The sequence below is a fragment of the Sphaeramia orbicularis genome, chromosome 6 (assembly GCF_902148855.1).
Source record: "Sphaeramia orbicularis chromosome 6, fSphaOr1.1, whole genome shotgun sequence".
NCBI lineage: Eukaryota > Metazoa > Chordata > Actinopteri > Kurtiformes > Apogonidae > Sphaeramia > Sphaeramia orbicularis.
Window position 1 is genome coordinate 20109104 of NC_043962.1, and position 22012 is coordinate 20131115.

General features: G+C 37.6%; 1 protein-coding gene across 3 annotated transcripts; it reads right to left on the reverse strand.

Moving 5' to 3' along the window:
* Positions 1 to 551: 551 nt before the first annotated feature.
* On the reverse strand, positions 552 to 21750 carry cpt1ab (carnitine palmitoyltransferase 1Ab (liver)). Of its 3 annotated transcripts, none has more exons than XM_030136737.1 (19): positions 21630 to 21750; positions 16812 to 16976; positions 16111 to 16253; positions 15149 to 15320; positions 13648 to 13749; positions 12511 to 12648; positions 12333 to 12410; positions 9330 to 9437; positions 8096 to 8180; positions 6771 to 6966; positions 6276 to 6464; positions 6061 to 6166; positions 5490 to 5606; positions 5072 to 5236; positions 4318 to 4449; positions 3928 to 4080; positions 3523 to 3636; positions 2567 to 2659; positions 552 to 2462 (listed from the first exon to the last, which is right to left on the reverse strand). In XM_030136737.1, exons 2-19 carry the CDS (start codon positions 16950 to 16952, stop codon positions 2376 to 2378), a joined length of 2319 nt encoding a protein of 772 aa, XP_029992597.1. In that variant the 5' UTR covers positions 16953 to 16976; positions 21630 to 21750; the 3' UTR covers positions 552 to 2375. The 3 variants fall into 3 exon arrangements, with proteins under 3 accessions (XP_029992597.1, XP_029992594.1, XP_029992595.1); XM_030136734.1 differs by lacking the exon at positions 8096 to 8180 and adding an exon at positions 8632 to 8719; XM_030136735.1 differs by lacking the exon at positions 8096 to 8180 and adding an exon at positions 8632 to 8719 and having other exon boundaries at positions 21634 to 21745.
* Positions 21751 to 22012: the final 262 nt, after the last annotated feature.

Consider the following 22012-nt stretch of genomic DNA (forward strand, 5'->3'; position numbering starts at 1 on the left):
TGCTATATGTCCTTTCTTGAAAACATTAGCAAACCACCACTTTTTTCTCCTAAAATTCATATTATCAGAGTATATAAAATAGAGGGCATTTTATCTGTGATGCAGTGTAATTGTGTTGTATCCCATTCCTTATCTTTCATTGTCTTTTTCAGTTTTCTGGTGCTTCTTTATAGGACAAAACATTTCAGAGAACAGTTTCTTTATACTGAGTTGTAATTATGTTGTTGTTATTCTCCCCATGTATTTATTGTTTGTTCAGTTGGTATATATGCTGCCCTTTGTCTTATTTAGTTAAAGTCTGTTTGTTGACTTCCTGTCTTGTTTTGTTCAGCTGTACTTTAGAGTAGAGCTGTTTTGTTGACCTCTTTTCTGACCCATGTAACACTATTATTTCAATCCTCCATCGTATTATTTTAAATACCTTATTTGGGAACAATAACCCATTCTTGCTGACCTTAAAAACCCTTTGTCCTGCACTCAAATTCTTCATCCCAAAAACGAAGTCATACATTGAAAAGAGCACACTGTAAATGAAAGATAAACAGAGGTTATACAGCTGTCTGACATTCGCTTTATTGTTAAAACTTGTTTTGGTTTATCAGCTGCTTGTCTTGTTCTTTTTTTTTTTAAACACATCTTTAACTTAAAGGCAAACATATACAGCCTCATCCACAAAACCATGCAGCAGTGTAAACATGAGGTCTATCAAGATAGAAAAAAAAAAAAAACAAAAAACAACAACTCATACAACTACAATTTACTGGCAATGTCTGTGATAACAAAACTGTCATGTCAAAAAAAAAAAAAGGAAGCATTCTGCGCATATTACTTCTGAATTCAGCGAAGCTTTAACTTAGTGCTATCATTTGTCGCATTCGGCTGGTAAATACGCACGTCCCAAACTGTTGTGTTAAAACATGGGAAAAAAAAAATAAATAATTTGACTGACAACATATACATAATAATAATAATAATAATAATAATAATAATAATAATAATAATATAAATGCATTCCTATACATGACAGCCTGTCTATATGTGCACATCCTAAGCATAACTGCAATAACCGCGAACAATGACTACCTATTGTATTGAAAGGATATAAAAACCCAGTTAGTTATTCTGCATTTCATCTTGACTAGGCGACAACAGCTGCAACACCACTATGACAACTGACAACTTGACAGTTTGCTGATAAAAATGTACGATTCGTTGTGTTTCGACAAAGGCTATCAAGGTACGTAGGAATTTGTTAGTTTGGACTTAAGGGCCAGTCAGTCATGGAGTGCACAGCAGAGTTAATGTACAGTTCACCACAATCTTTTTTAAAAACACAAAATGAAAAACAGTCACAGCTGGCCATACATTGTATATGCAGATTCACCCCAGACATGTTCTGCCAATTCCTCACTTCAACATCAAAGTGTTCTATTACTCTATCCACTATCACTTGGGGTCACATGGTATTGCACCGCATCTCAATTTCCTCTGCTGTATTCAGCCACTGTACAATGCTGGGCCAAGTTAGTGAAACCTGAGAAGGACAATGACAAACACACAAAATGTTATCTCCCTTTGTCGCTACATCGTAAAATCATAGCAGCTAAAAAGAACAAACGCACTGGCTGTGCACTTGAGTCCGAAAGGCATAGTAGAACCGCGAATGAGACCAAAGTACAGCCCTCCGACTTTTCTATTAATACCCAGAATCAACCCGATACACTTTCACTTCTAAAAATCGAATCTAATATCTTATAATCACATGTCAACGTTTCTACTTTCCTGTAGGGGTTACTAGTTGTGATAAAATTGGTCAGCCAAGACAATCAGCTCTGTGAATTTAATGTCATTTCAGTTTGATTCTCTGCTGTGAAACATGATGTAGGGGCTGATGATGAACTAGACAGAGCCTAGAGATTAAAAGTTGAACATAAACTACGAAAAGTAATAGCAATCCTTCAACTTAAAGTACAAACGTTAAATGGTGCTACTAAACAGTCCTTCAGCTGAAATGTCTCAGTGTGTTAATACAGATGTGATCTCTACTGTTTCAGAGCAGTGAACTTTTCATCCTCCCTTTCTGCCCTTTATACATTAGTGGGTCACTAAGGCACCGGTGCGTACAGTCTTGTAAATAAAAGTTTTGATCTGTCCACTACCTGTACCCAAATCCACTCCAATCTCATCCTGCCTATACATGAAATACACACATGACATTGATGTTTACAAATAATCTCTCAATATCCTCATAGCTGTAACATTAATTAACTTAAAAATAACCCCACACCCAACATTTGATTCTGTACAAGCTTCAGGAAGAATATAGCTATTTTCTTTAAACAATCCTAGGTTCTTTCCACCAGTGGAGAGCGCATTCACTTCATGTCTTTTTTATCAATCTGGAAGAGATCCAGTAAGTCCAGCATGGCCTGTCTGATGTTGGCACCAAAACGATGTGAGTCCTAAAAAATGGGTAAAAAGAAAGATGTTAAGATGGTTCCTTAAAAAAAAAAAAAAAACTAAATACAAAGCACAACATAAATCATCAAATAATAGTACAACTTACAGTTTCTGGACTTGAGTGTTTGCTGGAGATGTGGAAGTTGATGAGATTCTCACCAACAATGATGTAGGAAACACCATAACCATCATCAGCGACCTTGTGGAAACATAAGGAAAAGAGGCCAGTTCAATACAAGACTGGTGTAGTCAAAGAATATACGTGTGGACCAAAACGAACGTCTGATAGCATTTAATGAGAAGAACTGTGAATGCAGCTAACTGTGTCTTTGAAACAGGAGTGTTAAAGATGCGGGCCGTGGCCCAAAACCGGCCCGCGGGAGAAATTTGCAAAGTGCAATAATTACACTGAAGATATAACCAGTCAAGGGTGTCAAACTCATTTTAGTTCAGGAGCTACATACAGACCAATGTGATCTCATTTAAAATAATAGCATAATAACCTACAAATAATGAAATAACTTGAAATTTTCTTCTTGGTTTAATGTGGGAAAAAAAAAACCCATTACATTATGTCTATAAATAACAACAACTACAAATTTTTGTCTTTGTTTTTAGCACAAAATTCTGAAAATATTAACATTTACAAACTACCCCTTAACAATAAAATGTAAATAACCTGAACAACTATGAACCTGAAATGCCAAAGAAAACTGAGTGCAATTTGAACAATATTCTGTCTGTTACTGAATGTTTTGTGCCTTTGTAGATCCAAGCCATAATGAATAATAATGATGCTTTTTCCTTAAAAAATGTCAGTTTTTTCAGGTATTTTCATAATTTAATGTTGTTTTTTTACACTAAAACAAAGAAAAAAAATATTGGAGTTGTTATTTTTAAAGACTATTGTACTATTATTTTACTGGTCCGGCCCACTTGAGATCAAATTGGGCTGAATGCGGCCCCTGGACAAGAAAAAAAAATAAAAATAAAAAAATAAAAGAGTTTCACCCCTTGCTTTAAATGGAATACTTTCGACAGACTGAACTTGTTTTGACTTACCGGACCAAATCCACCTCCAGACGACACATATTCAGGGTGTTTGACCAAATCGAACAGCTCCACCTGCTGCAGTGGCGTCTGACTGGTGGACAGCCTCCACGGCTCAGACAGGACCTAAAACACCAACGTGACATATTTAATCCAACATTCAAAGAGGAGATTTGCACATGGTTAAATTCTCTAATACTATAAATGAGAAACTGAGCTTGAGTTAGCGTTTTAGAAAGGGCCCTTTACTCTCAAGTTGGGTTTAATCCCGTCTGGGAACAGTCCCTGTGAGAGCAAAGTAGCCACAGAAATAACAACTGATTACTGGATGTACATTTGTTTTTCAAACAGTTTGACCTGGTGTTGTCCTTGGAATACTGAGGATTAATCTCAAGAACTTGCAACAATAACTCTTACCTCCTTTAGGAAAGGGGAGTCCTCTCCCAGGTATTTGGAAACCACGTACAGACAGAAAAGGTGTCGATCAATGCCCTCTCCAGTCATTGCCAGGCGGTACATGTTTTGGTGCTTCTCTGCTGCCACTTTGAGCAACTTTAGACGCTCCTCTCTCTGAAAGACATAAAAATGAAACATGACTGACAGGGGCAGTAAAGTGTAAGGTTTCAGAGGAATGAGAGTTTGAGGAATTTCATAAGTCATTAAGTCAGGAAAGGCTGAGGAATGAAAAAATACAGACACGCGGGTAAGAGTAGGGTGATGTGTACCTATTGCTTTTACACTAAATGTAACGAACATGACCTCCAGTACAAAAAAAATCTAATAGAAGTGAGGTGTGCTGCACCTTACCGTCTCATCTCTAATCATGGAACGCACAAAGGCACATGTCTCAATGGTGCAGGAGCGCACGGTTTCTGTTCGGCCCTCACGGAACAAACGAGTCATTGAGGCTTCATATGTCAGGCAGAACTTCCCCTTGTCCTGTTGGAAGACAGTATCAGTCAGCACTGTCATCAGTTCTTATAAAGACCTATGAGAAAAAACTGCAAATGCTTCTGATAATTACAAAAAGCCTAAGAGTGACAAGACACTGATATCTAGAACTTCAAAAAAAGTGAATGAGTGACAGAAACAATCTTTTTTTTTTCCCCTCAATTAAAAACATTGAGTCTACTTGATTGTGTCTGGGGATGTTTGATTGGGAGGTTGTGACTGCCCTCTGCTGGAGAACACCTAACTTGCATCTTTTGTTTTTGTTACAGTTTGGGTGGTGCTTCTACGGTTTTTATCCTCATGTTACTAACCGTTTTTCTATACAGCAATATCCAAAGAAAGTGCAACATCGAACAACAAAGTTATAACATGATTAAATGTTTAAGGCAACAACACAAGTAGGAAGTTCTTCCTTTTAACTGAAGTATAATTATGCAAGTATTTTATTAAAAAAAAAAGAAAAAAAAAAAGAAAAAAAACAGTAGTTGGCATTTTACACATACACTTAACACCAGAGAATGCAGAGGTTACACTATGTAAAAAACTACATACAAAACATTACATTTCTTGTATCTTTTTTTTTTAATATCTGCAAATGTAATCTACTAACCCTGTAATGAGCGAGTTGTAGGGCGATCTGGATGAAGGCATCAGGACTGGTGCGGCACCTCTTAATCAGACCCTTACCGAAGTCACTGAAGGGGATAATGTGACAGTCCACATCATCAGCCAGAGTCCTGGCTACTGTCAGTGAGCTCTGGATGACCTCCGTGCACTAGAGGACGTTATAGATATGGTATGTGACATTTTAGCATGGCACTGCTTACAACACACTCAGAATATAGTTAAGAGAGTTCTAGATATTTCAGTATAAATGTAGCATTAACCAATCATCAAATACTGTGCTCACAATACCCAGAATCCTACAAGTCATAATAAAACAATAATATTAATACTACAGCACAGAGTTAAAGCTGGTATGAGTAACATCACTTTCAAGCTGAAAACATGTGTGAGAGCAGCTTTACCTCAGAAGGAATGTCCCACTGCAGCCTTTGTGGACCAGGCAGGTTGGGGTGGGTCTGCCCACGGCAGTGACCGTCTTCATTATATCCCAGCTTAACGGGATCCATGGAAAGTACATGCTGTAAAGCAAATTTAAACGTTAATATGATTAATTGTAAACCATGTCCTTTAATAAACTCATATCAATGCTCTGTCTTGAAGAGTGACCCATTTATTTGTTGCATATGTAAATATCTTCTCCTGGTTTCAGAAACCTGTAGAAGGCCTTATCTTTATTTTGAGAAACCTGAAATAAGCCAATATCCCCAAGATACAGTGGCATGTAAACGTCTTATGCAGGTTTGTCGTCATTGTTTGTTGAAAGTAAACACAGTGACTGAGATAGAGAGATATGAGGACATAGATCACATATGAAACCTGGATACTGTAAACAACAATCTGACTCCTGGGCTTCGTACGTCTGCAAATGCCATGTCCTCAGTGATTAAAAACATGATTCTTCTGATGAAATTCTAAATAATCATTTTAAATATTTCTCGGTGGAGGTTTAATAGACAACTGAGACTCACACACCTCCCACAGATGGCCAATAATCGGAGCATCAGCCCAGGAATGCTCTGCATTCAGCCCCATGGTCCCATTTTTGAAAACGATTAAGTTAAAAGTTTTGTCAAACCACCTAATAAAAATAAAGAATAAACACTGTCAGTTTTACTCACAACATAAATTAGTTGTTCCACAACATTAGTAAATCAGAAACAAATCATATGCAAGTGTTTCTGTCACACCTGTCATAGCACTTTCCATGGAGCAGGGATTTGGCATAGCTGTCCAGAGACTTCACCGGGTTGTTTGTATCGTAACGCTGCTCAGTGTCATCAAGTGTCACAAAGAAGGCTGCCTTCTCTATGGCATCCAGAGATTGCTTGTTCTTGCCACGGCTGAAGTAGGTTTCACGAGCCTTGGCCCATGGAGTCCTGTAGAGGGCAGCAGAGTTAAACAAACGGCAAAATGCACAGTGTAAACATGACTGCATTATTTTACATGTATTAAAACCATGAGCAAATACAAAAATAACAGGAATTATTTTACTTCTCATGCCACTCACTTCCCTACTTCATCTATTTATGATACAGAACATATACTGTCTTCGGTATACCAATGTTATTTAAATACTAACATCTAATTTCTGCTACTCATATCTTTGCTGCTTTTCATTGTGCTAAATTTGTTCCTGTAACTTGCATGGCCTTCTTATTTTCTCTCTCTCTAAGGCCACCTACCTGTCCCCTGCAGTAAGCGCTGCTAGCATCTCCTCTCCTGGCATGGGTTCAGATGGATCTGCCAAGATCCTTTCCATCTGCTGCTCGATCTCCCGTGGCAACAGCAGCCGCCCGTCATAAAACATCCACACCTTGTAGAAGCGGCCCTTATGGTACACAGCTATGTGTTTGCTCTCGTTCATGTGCTGCAGTGTGTCTGGGAGAGAGGGAGCAACAGTAAGGGCAGAGGCATCAGAGAAAGACTAGACAGATGTGTGTTTGGTGGTGGGGATACAGTATAGTTGTGTGTTTTAATTCTCATCTCAATGCAGTGTTTAGTTAAGTCACAAGTGATGACAATGTTGTAGCTGCTAAACTTCTGACAGAAAAGAGGCAGCAGTTCAATAGAAGTATGATATCACAGCCTTTTATGTTTAGGAACAAGAGAAATATGAGAAATGTCATCTTGGTTCTCAATTCAAGGTAATGCATGGTATGAAGACATGGACTATCAAGTTTAAAACTACAATTAGAGCAGCCTGAAATGGGAAATACAGGAAGTGAGATGAAAAGGAGGATGTAATTTGGGAATCAGGCAATGGTGTGGAATACAATGGGCAGAGGCAATGTTTGTTTGAGCAGCTTTATGCAAAACCATGAGAAGCTGATTCAAAAGCTTTGTTAGTTAGGTTTACTGCAACTTACATTGTTTTGGTGATGCTCACAGTGTTCAAACAAACATAAACCTTTGTTATGGGGGAGACAAAGGAAAGGAGACCTAATCTAAGAACAAACCCAAGAACAACAACTTCGCATCCAGGTAATAATGTGCATCCTCTTATGGTACAAACCTCCAGTTATGTCAATATGAAGATAAGGACTAGATTACAGCAGCTGTAGGAATATCTTCAAACACTGTATTTCAACCTTTTATACTATGCAAGTTACTCAATTGCTTTAATGCTCATCAAAAGCTCTTATCCTCCCTCAAATGCTCTTCATCCATAGAGGTAATTTACACACTGATGCGTGCTATGGATGTCATTTATTCTGTAACTGAGTAAAAATAAGTGTTTAAAAAGTAGTTGGCGCTTATACTTGTACAAAGAATGGGTTCCTGGTCTCTGTGGTCAGTCATATGGCCATAAATGTGTGTTCAGGCCAGCTGTACAGTAGACTATCATCACATGCAAGTTAGTTCTTAACATGTGAAATGACCAGTACTCATGCATTTATAATAAGGTCAGATTATTTTCAATTCAGCAGAACAAACAGAAGGACAAAATGTCCCATGGAGAAGTACAGTGGGAGTAGTGAGGAGGAGGTGGCACAACTAAAGACTCTACCTGTGTCTACACCTGGAACACGACTGGTGTTGAACATACGCTCGTATTGGGCTGAGCACATGGGAATAGTGTGTAGGAGCATGAGCTGAAAAGCAAAAGGGGAGAGTCAAACACACAGAGATGATAAACTAATTCACTAAAATCCCCAGAGTGTTGCAGACACACACCTACAGGGACAGGAGCATGGATGAGGTGAAGACGGAGCAATGAGGATTGGTTTGATAAGCAGTCTTAAGGAGCAGAAGGGACTTCAGAAGGCTGCCAGGGAAGGAGACATGAGCAAGGTCCAGAAACCAGTGGCCTACCGCCTCAATACCCTCAGCAAAGCCCTGATGTTTCAGCATGATTTGAAGATTATTTATACCAAATTTGATGCCTACAATGAAACTACCGAAGGCCAATCCAGGATTATTTCAGGGCTGTGCTGTTGATAATGAGTGTAGGCGTCAGGGTTTCCAACGGCTGGTGCCGTGGTAATGGCAAGGGTCGCGGGATAGGGGATCAGAGGGCACGGAGAAAATGTACCCTCCTCTTACCTGTCTCCAAACCAGGGATGCGGGTGGTGTTAAACATCCGCTCCCATTGAGCCGAACACAGAGGAACCTTGTTCGCCAGCAAGTATATCTAACACAGCGTCCGACACAGCGAAGGCACAAAACAGTAAAACAGAGATAACCGCATGTGAGTGTAGAACAGAGCAAGCACATGCATTGGTAGCTGTATATATGCATACTATTGGTCTTTGGAAAAGATCAATGTTTATGCAACATGCTGTAGCATGTGCATCCTCATTGTGCAAATGTAAAAAGTATTTGCACTTAAGCAACATGCAGGTAGAAAGGGAGACAGGGAGTGACAGGTTGTGGAAAAGATGATAATAGGTTTACAATAATTAGCCTTTAGAAAACACTTCTTTTCATACTTTGCTGTAATCATGGCTCATTCCAAAGAGTTAGATACAGTGCGCTGAGGACAATACCAAGTGTCTACATCAACCTGGATGAGATTATGCATAACAAACTTACATAAAGGAACAAAAGACACTCTAGTAAAAGATAAACAGCTATGATTTAATACAGTACTTAAGATAACCACAGTGAGATAACAGCTACTAATCAATAGACCTTATTGAGAAAGTTAAACATTTGCACAGAACTGATATGGTCAACATGTAGTGACTGATAGTGAGAACTGTGAATTTATTTGAGAAAACAGATATTGGAGCTCTACTCACTGGTTTGATCTGGGCTCTGTCCAACTTTCTCCTATAAAGCATGATAGCGTGAATGGCATTACCAGCCCTGGCAGCCTGGATGGATGTGGGGAACACATACAGGAAGTCCTGGACAAAGGAAAAAGGGTTTTACTTGCATTACATCAGCATGTTATGCTATGTTAAAAGAAAGAAACAGAAGAACTTTGATACCTTTTGTAACATTACACAGCAGCTAAAAACACTCCACCGATATGACAGATAAAGGTAATGCAGAGGAAAGCCCAGAGGTTTTGACCCGAGTGTACAATACGCATCTATGAATATTTTGCAGCAAATATTTTAACACTGTAGCAATGCGTATTTGTGACACTTGTTTATTATAAGACTCAAATCTGGTTCTTGGACAGAGACAGTAATGGCTTCTCCATCAGCTTAATCTAGTATCTTCTGTTCCTTTGGGTCCAGTGTCCAGGAAAAAAAAAACAGTCCCAATGGGTTAAGGGTGAGGTGCTGCATCCCTCATCTGCTGTGGTGTATCAGTAAAAAAAAACAAAACAAAAAAAAACTGCAGACTGAATTGCAAATGCTGACAGTTTCCTTTATAATGCTGTCATAAAAAATTATATAAAGACATCTGTCATGACATGAAATGCAAAGAAAGGCACTGGTTATAAAATACAGCTCAGCATATGTCACCATGTGATCCATCTATGCCTCTTATGTTATTTCAGTCAAGTAATGTGTGCATGGACAGAGTAGCTTTGATAACCTTCTATTTCAAGCATGCAAAGTATTGTTCCACTCACCCTTGTGCCAACTTTACCTCCTCAAATGAAAGTATTTTAGTGTCATGGTTTATTGAGCAAGCAGATATTCCTTATTTGATCACATGTATAAATGCATATGGAAATAGTACCCTTTGGTAGTGGCAGTTATCTTGCCGAGTTGACTGATATACTACACTGAACAAAAATATAAACGCACCACTTTTGTTTTTGCTCCCATTTTTCATGAGCTGAACTCAAAGATCTAAAACTTTTTCTATGTACACAAAAGGCCTATTTCTCTCAAATATTGTTCATAAATTTGTCTAAATCTGTGTTAGTGAGCACTTCTCCTTTGTCCTTTGCTGAGATAATCCATCCACCTCACAGGTGTGGCATATCAAGATGCTGATTAGACAGCAGGATTATTGCACAGGTGTGACTTAGGCTGGCCACAATAAAAGGCCACTCTAAAATGTGCAGTTTTACTGTATTGGGTGGTCCAGGGGGGTCAGAAAACCAGTCAGTATTTGGTGTGACCACCATTTTCCTCGCACAGTCTTCTTCATGAATTCTCTGAAACAGCTTTGGAGATGGCTTATGGTAGAGAAATGAACATTCAATTCACAGGCAAAAGCTCTGGTGGAGATTCCTGAAGTCAGCATGCCAATTGCATATTCCCTCAAAACTTGTGACATCTGTGGTATTGTGCTGTGTGATAAAACTGCACATTTTGGAGTGGCCTTTTATTGTGGCCAGCCTAAGGCACACCTGTGCAAAAATCATGCTGTCTAATCAGCATCTTGATATGCCACACCTGTGAGGTGGATGGGTTATCTCAGCAAAAGAAGAAGTGTTCACTAACACAAATTTAGACAGATTTGTGAACAATATTTGAGAGAAATAAACCTTGTGTGTACACAGAAAAAGTTTTAGATCTTTGAGTTCAGCTCATGAAAAATGGGAGCAAAAACAAAAGTGGTGCGTTTATATTTTTGTTCAGTGTATTTAACTAAGATTCAGAGTAACACATCTGGCAACTAAGGAACCACACACTGCACTATACTGAGTTATTCCAGCCTAGATAATGAAATTCCCAATACTGTTACCTATTGTGTTAATGAGTTCCCCTGAGAATGTGCTGTGTGTGTTACTTTACCAGTCTCATTAGATTTTATTTTCAGTATTGTCATCAGTATTTAGAATTTGTGTAGTGTTTGTGTCCTTTACCATGGTGACACCGGGTTACACTGTACAAACTTAGTTACAAATTATTTAAGTTTGTACCCAGTAGTTAATAAATAGAGGAAATAACACTGGGTAACTTCCCATTGTTGCCCAGAACCACAGTCACAGAGCTGGCTAACAAGTATGTCTCTCACATAGAGTCAGTTTTTCAATATTTATCCTTCAGAAACCTCTACCTTAACCCTGTAAAGCCTGAACCATTAAATCATTGACAGAAAATTCCAGTTCTCTGAAACTGGAGCCTTTATTGGTCCTTCTGAACAACCCAAAATCCTATCATATTATATCATATTTGATACATCGGGTCTCATTGCTCAAATATTATTATTTTTGAACAAACAAAAACATAATATAAAACAATAGACAGATTTATATTTATGTTAAGACTGCATGCAGAACTCTACACGAGGAAGTGGAAAAAATGGATTGCTTTTCTTAGGGACAATTAATGCGGGTACTGACACAAAAAAAAAAAAAAAAAGATCTGCTGCTCAAATTTGATTTAATTTACATGGCCTCACTGATGCCACATACAGGTGCCAATTAATAACCTTATTTTGAAAAATAACAAATATTTATTTTGCCAAATGCTGATTGTTTTGTTATTGTCATGTAATTATGTTACTGTTATGTCTTTGTTTTGTATAAAAAAAAAAGAAAAATGACTAATAAAGAATAAATGGCAAAAAAAAAATAAGACAAACATGTCTAACAAATTGGTAATTCATTTTCAAAATTGGCAAAATTCTGCCTCCTGACAATCTTGTAGTGTCACTGGAAAAGCCTGTGGTGAATGAATTCCTCCACTCTGATGGATTACCTTGTATTGCATGTATCTAATTGAATACATCAGGTTTTTCAAGACAAAAAAAATATCACACTGATCATGTAGAGGGCTTCAAACCTCATGTATCAAATATGATACGTTCAGCATTATAGGGTTAAAAGGACAAGCTTCAAATAGTTGACATATTTTTGCAAAGAAATAAATCTTGCAGAGTTGTCTTACCATAGCATAATAGTTACTGTTGACCATGATGGGGCCACGGCCTCTAAGGTAGATATATTCTTCCCACCAGTCACTGACCTTTGCCACGAGAAGAAAGGAACACAGGTGGAAAGTATTAGACAGACTGTGTGTGAACTGTGCTCTAAACTGTAACAGAAGACAGAACAGAGACACTCACGTAGTTGGAGGCCCACCAGGACTTGAGTTTGAGGTACCACTGCAGTCTGGGTCCCAAATTCTTCTCAAAGTCTTTAGTCAATCCCTTCATCCGTTCATACTGCTCATCATCCATGAGTGGGCGGACTGACTCCAGATACTGTGAAGGTGATGTCAACGCACAGTCAAAACAGCTGTGTAATTAGTATATTCAAGTACAGACCAGAAAAAATAGCAAATCCAACCGACTTTGTCCTTTCAGATAAAACCATCTATTGCTAAAGATGGCTTGAGAACATGTTAAATCAACACATTACTATGACAACGCTGCTTTTTGTTTCAGTTTCTATTAAAATGTGTTGATTCATGGCTGGTTAGGCAACACACACTGATACATATTACAGTCTGAAACAGCCACATGATTGTTTCAGAATTAAAGTCTGTCCATTGTAACATGGCTGAAGCACATATCACATGACCAGTGGAGCTGAAAATGCTGCTGAATATATAAATTGTCACAAAATACCAGAAAAGCTTTCCTGTAGCGAATGTAGTCAGGAGTCGCATGACAAAAAGCAGACTTTAAATTGTTATTGACATTATTGTTTGAATTGCTACTGCAGCAGGAACAATTACTCCTCTGGGACAAATGAAGGTCTTAAATTGAATTAAAAAGCACAGCTGTAGAGACAACAAGGACAGAAACAAAAAGGACAGAAACATCTACAATGATGTTCATGTTGAATAAACAGAGGCAGTCAAACATGAGGTGTTCTTTATTTTCTGAAAACCTCATGTGACAGGGGTGTGATGAACCACAGAGCAGTAAAGAACAAATCTCAGTTTGTTTGTCCACATTGCAACACAACCCTCGTGTTTCCAAATTAAAACGGGTCAAAATCAAAAGTCTAAGTTTTGGAATTCCTAAAATGCTCGAGTAGTGTAATCTAGGTGCCAATGTGGGAAAAGATGTGCATTTTAAAACAAAATGTATTGCTGAGGACATAGCCTCAGTCTCCCTGAAATCTTTTTAACATGAAGACACAGAGAGTCAATCAAATTCTAAAATTTTCTTTGATTCCAAAACTGTTGTCTCAATCCAATAGCAAGGATCAACCAAACTATTTAAAACAGAAACTGACATGACAGGTGAAATTACCCTGCTGCAGGTGTCCTTGATAGATGGAACTGGCAGTCTTGGCAGAGAGTTCTGGAAACTGTAGAGCATTGGCTTCCTGCCAGAGAACACCTTCACGAACAACTGGACAAGGAGAAAGTTGCAAGACAGGGGAGAGGGAAGGACATTCAGTTACATGCTGTGATTCATGTAAAGCCTGCAAAATATAGGGCAAAGTGCAAACCTACATCCAGATGAAAAAAAACACCAAAATAGTATTTCAATATGAAATACATTTAACAATAATAATTCTAACTTTGACTCACTGGCACAGAAAGGGAAGGTGAATCAGGGATGTCTTATACCCTTAATAGTAAGAGTAATATACTTTAGCAAAAATATTTCTTATGCTCAATATGGAAGAATCCCACATATTCATATACATAAATGAAGTTTGTTTTGGCGTCTGTTTTGTGTTGAAATCTGATTCGCAGACATTAATGACTCCATGTCCAAGTGAATAGTGGCATCCAAGCACAAACACTATGCTTCCGCTCCTCTACAGTTGCAATAACGTGCAACTTTACTTAATGAATGATGCCAGCTAATGTCAAAGCGCAACCAGCTGCCAGCACAGCACAGACTCCAATACAAACTTCAAGTAAGCACTCAAACATGGAGTAATCTACTAATGAAAGCTTTAAACTTATGTGATTCACTAAAGAAATATATCAAATGTATTGCACAGTTAATATAGTTGAATAGTGTGTAGTATAAAGTCTTTTATATATGGTATATTCAATTTACATGGGAACAATCAAGACCATTTTATTCAGAATGATGTGACCAAAAATAAGTCCACTTAAACCCCAACACCTACATATCTGGCTCAAGGTTATAATAGTTTTGGATTTTTCATTATGGTTTAATTTAATTAGTTTTGACTTTTTTTCTCTAATTCAGTTAGTTTTAATTAGATTTTATAGCAGGTTTACTAGTTTTTATTAGTTTTCATTTTTTTCTAAAGGCTTAGTTTTAGTTTTTTCATATCTTTTATTTTCCTCGCCATCGTATTCAAATAAATCCCATACAGGACTCTGCTGCTTTCTCTCAACTTTAGTCTCCATGTTGGCAGGTAGAGTGGGAACGAGAAGCCATCTCTAAATGACAAGTGACGAATAAGTGACGGACCGTGAAGTGCCGTATGGTGCCAGCAGCTAAAATTGCTCGAGCAAAATAAATCCATTTCATACCAATCCGACACTGACAAAGACGAAAATGAAGGGAATGTTATCCATAATTTTTAAACGTTTTAGTTAGTCTTGTAAGCACACAATACAGTTTCAGTTAGTTATTGTTTTTTTCTTTTAATAATAGTTTTTATTTATTTCAGTTAACGAAAATGTTTATTTAATTCTAGTTTTCATCATTTTGTTAGTTTTTGTTAACGATAATAACCTTGATCTGGCTTTCACAAATTGTGACAATGTCTTCAACATGTGATTTCCAAAGTGAACCACACAGACGAACATATTATTCTCACCATCCACAAACGTGTACTCAAGGACACAGAGCCGTGGCGTGCATGCATCCAGCCATGCCATGACAGCAGGCACTTCAGGACATTCCTCATTATCATGATGATGGTGACCCACAGGCCTGTGCCCACCAGGACACCTCCAACTATTTTCTGGCTGTCTGTGGACATATATTGACTGTGGAAAGTGAAAGAGAAAGAAAGAAAGAGAAGTTAAGTGGTGTTTAAGGTAACAACAGCTTGACTGAGTATTTTATGAGTGCGCTATAACACCACAATGGAAATATTTGGACACCGAGTCATTTAGTGAGCGCCCGTCTTTACCTAGTCCAAAGTCAACAATCACGATTGATAAAAAAAAACAGTAATCTTAGCAGAATCAATAAAGGTATATTAAAAACACATACATCATGATCAAAGTCAGCCTGCAGGTCTGTCAATGTTAAACTCTATGAAACAATATAACACAATAAGTACTCTCACCTTGAACAAAATTTCCTAGTACTGGGACATCATAGACATTTCTCTAAATAATAACCCTAACAACACTGCCATAAACGTGCTTGACCATAAAAAAGGGAAAATCCCCAGGCTTTTTTGATAAGAGACAATTATATGAATACTGTTTGTTCCATATCAATAAACAAGATCAACATTGGAAAAGGACAAACAGGAACATGAGGTTCACTAGATAGCTCAAACAACATGTAATTTTACAATAGACCTGTAAAAAAAAAAGAAAAATAAACATTCACCTACTTTAACCACAGTTAATTGCAGTAGGCAGAATATTAAAAGAATCATGCATGTGTCATATATATCTAAGACATGTTGAGAGTTGTACAATGAAACACACAGCCACATTGCTATGGATTCAAGGAGATGTGTAATTTTCATATTGGGGTTTTGTCTTTTTTTTTTATTTTAAAGAAACAAAACAAGAACAAATCATGAGAACAGCTACTAACCTAATAGGCAAGTGTTGGCCAAGTTTGGCAATCAAACCGAGAGAGGGGTCCAGCTGATTATACTTGTTGTAGGACATGTAGGACACAACCACTACCATGAATCCACCAGGACTTCCTGGGTATACACCAGTCAACATCCCATTCTGTATAAAAGGTCGTGGAGAATTACAAAAGGTCAAATGTGTCATTATGAATACTGAGCACAACAGAATATTACACCTGAATATAGAATAAAGAATATATTACACATCACAGCCATTGTATAGTGTTTTGGCTCTGTTACATTACAATTGTATTTTCAGTAATTACTTCATCATCATCACAACAAAAGAGGAATGTGTGTAAATACTAGGAGGTGTTTGGGTTCAAGTGACTATGAATGTGTGTAAAAAGATAAACTGGGTCAAAGTCTAGAACACAGAGAACAAACAGGAACATTACAGGTGCTGTTGGTTGCGTGAGCAAGGGTGACCTTCCAGACTACATGAGCTAAGGGAATTCATCATCACACAACATATTTACTGTTTAGCAGTAATCAGTAAAAACAAGCAAGCATTACAGGGGCCCTAATGGAAACCTGTAGTCCAGAGTTTGAAGTTGCATAAAAGACAAAAGGTGAATACTAGTATTTAAAGTAAGAGTCAAAGCTTCTTGACATTTCCATGTGTACTACAAAGCAATACTTGGGGTTTTTTTTTCACCTTGAAGCGAATGAACCTTTTTTTCCAGGAGTGGAGGCCAGAGAGGTAGATCTGGCGTAGAGCCTCATGACATAGCTGTAGGTCGATACCGTCTGGAGTGACGGTGAACTGGAAGGCCACCGCCTGGTGAGCTTCTGCCATGGTGGCTACTACAGCACAGGGTCACTGAGGGAAAAGGAAGCGCAAGAGAATAAGAGTTATGACATAAAAGTCAATCAAATCACCGTTAATGACCTCCATTCAGTAGTATTATTCCCTTCAATTTACTTCCACATTTGGTTCAGATGGATAACATTATTATTAATACATACATCGCAGTATTAACTGTGTAAAACTATTTCCTGACGTGTGAGAAAGTCTACATTGACTTATTAAGGGCATGCTTAGTCAGAGGTATAATGTTTTGCAGGTTTTTTTTTTTTTTTCTGTTAATATTTTTCTTGCTCTTAACAATTTTAACACTAAATTTCCCTGTTGAGAAAATAATAAAGAATTATCTAATCTCTTATCTTTAAGTCTATAGGTAAAAGCTAGATATGTGGCCTCTTTTCACCAACATTAATACAGGGTTCCTACAGGTTTCTACAAGTTCAATTTAAGACTTTTTAAGACCCTTTTAATACTACTTAAAACTGAATTTAATGCCCATTTTACAGCCATATTGGCAAAAATTTGTGACTCCTACAATTTAGGAAAATGTATTTATTTTCTCCAGTGCCTTGATTTCCACCGTTCAGAATCATTTCTCTCCAGGAGCTGCAAAGTTAGTGATAATTGGTTCCTAATTTCATATAAATTGTCAGGTTTGAACAGGTGGAACTGAGTAGACTAACGTTACTCTCTCTGCAGCTTGGACACTTCCCAGACACATTTAAACACAATACAGCCAACAAGTTTATGGCAACATCACTTAAGAGCTACCATATCAAATTTAACACCTTTTAAAGACTTTTTTAAGGTATTAAATGCAGATTTGTAAGTTCAAGACTTTTAAGACTTTTTAAGACCCCGCGGGAACCCTGTAGGCTAATAGATGTTTCCCTGACTGTGAAAAATCCCCTCCTATTTTGCATTAATTTTCATTGTAGTTACTGTAAATCATCACTGACTTCAAGAACAAATTCTTATGCTCTTGTGTTATGCATTTTCATCTTAATTCACACTTTACTTATTCTCTTGTGTCTAAAAGGACTATCTGATAGATTTTTTTTCCAATAAAATGTAGCACAATCATATCTTGTGATGTAGCTAAATCACTTTGAGTGCGTTGAAAAGTGCCATAAATCTAATCCATTATCATCAGCCTATTATTGTTGCATGGGTCTTTTCTAAGAAGTGGTCACGTGAGGCAGAAGTGAACCTAAATGATTTAAAAAAAAAAAAAAAAAAAAAAAAAGCACACAGAACATCTTTAGGCCCAAATTACAATTTCCACTGCTACTGGGTTACAAAATAATGAAGATTTTAATAGTAGTGATGCTATACTGTAATTGTAAGCTGCAGACTGAATGATTATGGGATGGTTTCCATAAGTCAGCCCCATGTGCATGTTTTGCTTGTTTTTCCAACTGTTGCCATATTCAACTAAACAGGTTCTCACCCGTAAGGTGACACCAAAGACAATGCACAGGGAGGAGACTGTATTGTAGTAGCTGTGGCTTGACTTTGAACAGGTTAAACAGGTGTGGTCTGCCAGTGGCAAATCCCCCATATTAAGAACTAAGAGTAGTGTCAAACAAATTCATTAATTAACTGTATACAAGAGTCAACAGAAAACACACACAGAATTGCTGTTAATCAGATGCTTTCCTGCATAAGGAAGGCTAAAATGATGATGTGCAGGATTTTTTATAGATTTTAGAGAAGTCAGTAACATCTGCATCTTTTAACATGTCTCCATTTTAACCCTTTCATGCATACTGGTCACTACAGTGGACAGCTATTCTCCAGCTGTTCTCTTGTATATTCATGGATTGTGTTGTTTTAGTTCCATATCAGCCAACACAGTGGACACTTATGCATCATGTAACTCTGCTGTTCTTGATAAACCTGGTCTGAAGTAACACGTTTGAGTGTGAATCAATTGCTGATTGTTAATAGACTGTAACTGTCCTTTTTTCTTAAACAAAATGGGTTTTTTTTTTATATTATCTCCATGAAGTGAGTAATATCTGGTATTAGAGTATGCTTAACCCTTTCATGCACAAATTATGACAACCATAGTCAAGATTTTTTTCTTTCTTCTTGTTTTTATCCCCCCTTAGGCATGAAAAAAAAGCAATTGAGGTTTTTTTTTTTTTTAATGAAGTTACAAAAAGGTTAATGCGTTTAATTTTTGAAGTAAAGAAATGTGTTTAAAACCCAACATCAGAAAGTGAGATAAAAACAAATGAAAAGATTTTAATCCTACTAATCTGATGTTTTCTCACATTTTAACATATTCTACTGCTAGTTATTACTCACTTCATGGAGGTAATGTACAAAAAAAAAAAAAAAAAAAACATTTTGTCTAACAAATAATTGATTTTACACTAAAACATGTTAGTGCAGATCAGGTTTATCAAAAACAGCAAAGTTACAGTGATGGGATGAATTGCAGTTTATGGGATGATGTATAAGTGTCCACTGTGTTGGCTGATATGGAACTAAAACAACAAAACCCATGAATATACAAGAGAACAGCTGGAGAACAGCTGTCCACTGTAGTGATCATTATGCATGAAAGGGTTAAATATGAGAAAACATCAGATTAGCAGTATTAAAAATGTTTTCATTTTATAGTTTTCACAGTATATCAGTAAATACACGTTTCTTGGCTTCAAAAATTAAACGCATCGTATCCATTTGAGTGGACATTTTTGCAACCCTATGAAAAATAGGTTCATAAAAAGCTGTCAGTCACAATGTTTTTTTTTTTTTTTTTTCATGCCTAAAGAGGAATAAAAACAGGGGGGAAAAAAATCATGATTAAGGTTCTCATAATTCATGCATGAAAGGGTTAAACCTAAAAAGCCTGCAAATGCTGATTTCTACAGGCAACATGGCAGCATGTGAACCACCAGAGCTAATTGTAGAGGATGAACCTGCCTAGGGCGGTCTGAGGGACCTGCTATCATATGCTGCCTTCACGTGTTGTCGTAAATATAAAAACCACCCGATCTTTGATCTATTTCACGCTATAATATTTAAGACCAGAGATCAATTAAATTACTAATGGCTGTTTTACAATATTAACTATCCTTTTCTAGCATTGCTTTTTTTCCCTCACATGCTTAAACTGTTTCTGTTTTAGAGATTACAACACCCTTTCCTCTTCAATGAAACTCCCACAAAAAGCTGCCTTTTCTTCTGCTGGGACCAGTTATATTGCATTCACCGAAGTACTCTAAAAGCAGTACACGTCGTTTTAGCGTTTTTGGTCCTCGGAAGGAACTGCATCTACTGAGCAGTGTGTCTGTCTCAGCAACCAGTCCCTTCCCCCAGCTACTTTCCAACATCACATGATCCACCCAGTGCTGCGGAAACTAGGGGAAAGGTCGCAGCACTGCGCCGCGTAAATACGGCGCTAAAACTGACAAATAATTACCCAAACGTACATTATATCCATCTGGGCTTTAACGGAGACACTTCAAACACCTCGTCTGTGGAGAACTGTATAAAATCGACGTGTTTATAATCCTATATAATCGACGTTTTCCTGATTGCTTTCACTACAAAATGCAAAACCAGGCTTGACGTTCATCACACCAGCTACCCCCGGAGTTTACACACACCAAACGTCACATTTGTGCATTATAATCCTCAATGCAAATACAACAATACCAGAAATCAAAATTATTTCGAGGTGTTATTGCCAAATACTCAAAAAACACACATTTTCACTTCACACACATGCTCGACATATGTAGGTTAAATTTGTTTGGTATTGGGCTGTATCAAGTGTCCAGCCCACGTGGTTTGTGTGAAATTAGGTCATTTGTATGAACCCCGCAGGGTCAACCAGCTATTTTCTATTCATTTATATATATATATATATATATAAACATAATTACTAGTTATAACCTAGTATAAATAAACAGTGAGTGTTACATCTAGTTTTATGATGCTCATATAAAAAGGACATCATGGCACAACCGGCTTTTACTGACCTTCACTTGCAGGTGACATTAACATACACACACTTATTTTCTGCATTTCTCTTCCTGTGTTAGTACTTCTAGACATCACACACTAATCCTTGGTATCAGATGTGGTTTAGTAAACTACTACAAATAGGTTAGATAACGGTTTTGTAATGCAATCGTCAGGTATTTGTTAGTGAATGACCTCTACTTGGACTTTTGCCTATATTCGTGTAGTGAATAATGCTAACAACAAGCTAGCCAAGTCCCTGCCATCACCGAACTGCAGTAAAACCATAAGTAAATACATGGAAATAACTGCACAGCTAATATTTACAGTGTGTATTTTCAGAACACGGTGTTAAAAGACAACGACTGTTTACTTCAATGTTAAGTCAATGTTGTATATAACAGGCCAAGATGCCGGTAAACTTGATTTCTGACAGTTAAAGGCCAAATAAGCGCCGGTGTAATCAAAGAAACACATCACAAATCAACACGGAAATGCCACATATTTTCATGGCGTGAAATAAATGATGAGATAACGAAAACGTCCGTAGGCTTCTTTCTGTGTACGTTTATCTGTTCGACTTTCCCAAACCCCTGCAGCCATATTTGCACAGCTGCTTCCAAACTACAGCGAAAAGAGTCCAGACCTCATCGATACATGCATGGAAAAGGACGAATAATGACTCACCAACCCTTCGTTTGAGTGCGAAAAAGAAGAGCTTTCTGTTTTGATGAGGATGTGACACGGCTTTGGCTGTCGGTGGTGACTGCTAGACATGCAGCATGAATGGGACCACAGACTTGTATACACTGCCTGCCCCCTTTTTCTACGTCATGTCTCTGCTTTGGGTTCATCAAGTGAAAAAAAAAAAAAAAAAAGTACACGTCACCGTTGAAACAGCGCCCCCTGAAGGGCTCATGGGTTATAGCAGTAGTGGAGGTTTTTTGAGGACAACAGCATATGCTATGGAGAAAAAAAAAAAAAACTGCAAAGGGCATCAAGGACGTGCATACCTGTGGCCAGAGGAGGAAAGTAACAAGTACCTGTACTTGAACCCTGTGGTATCCCGT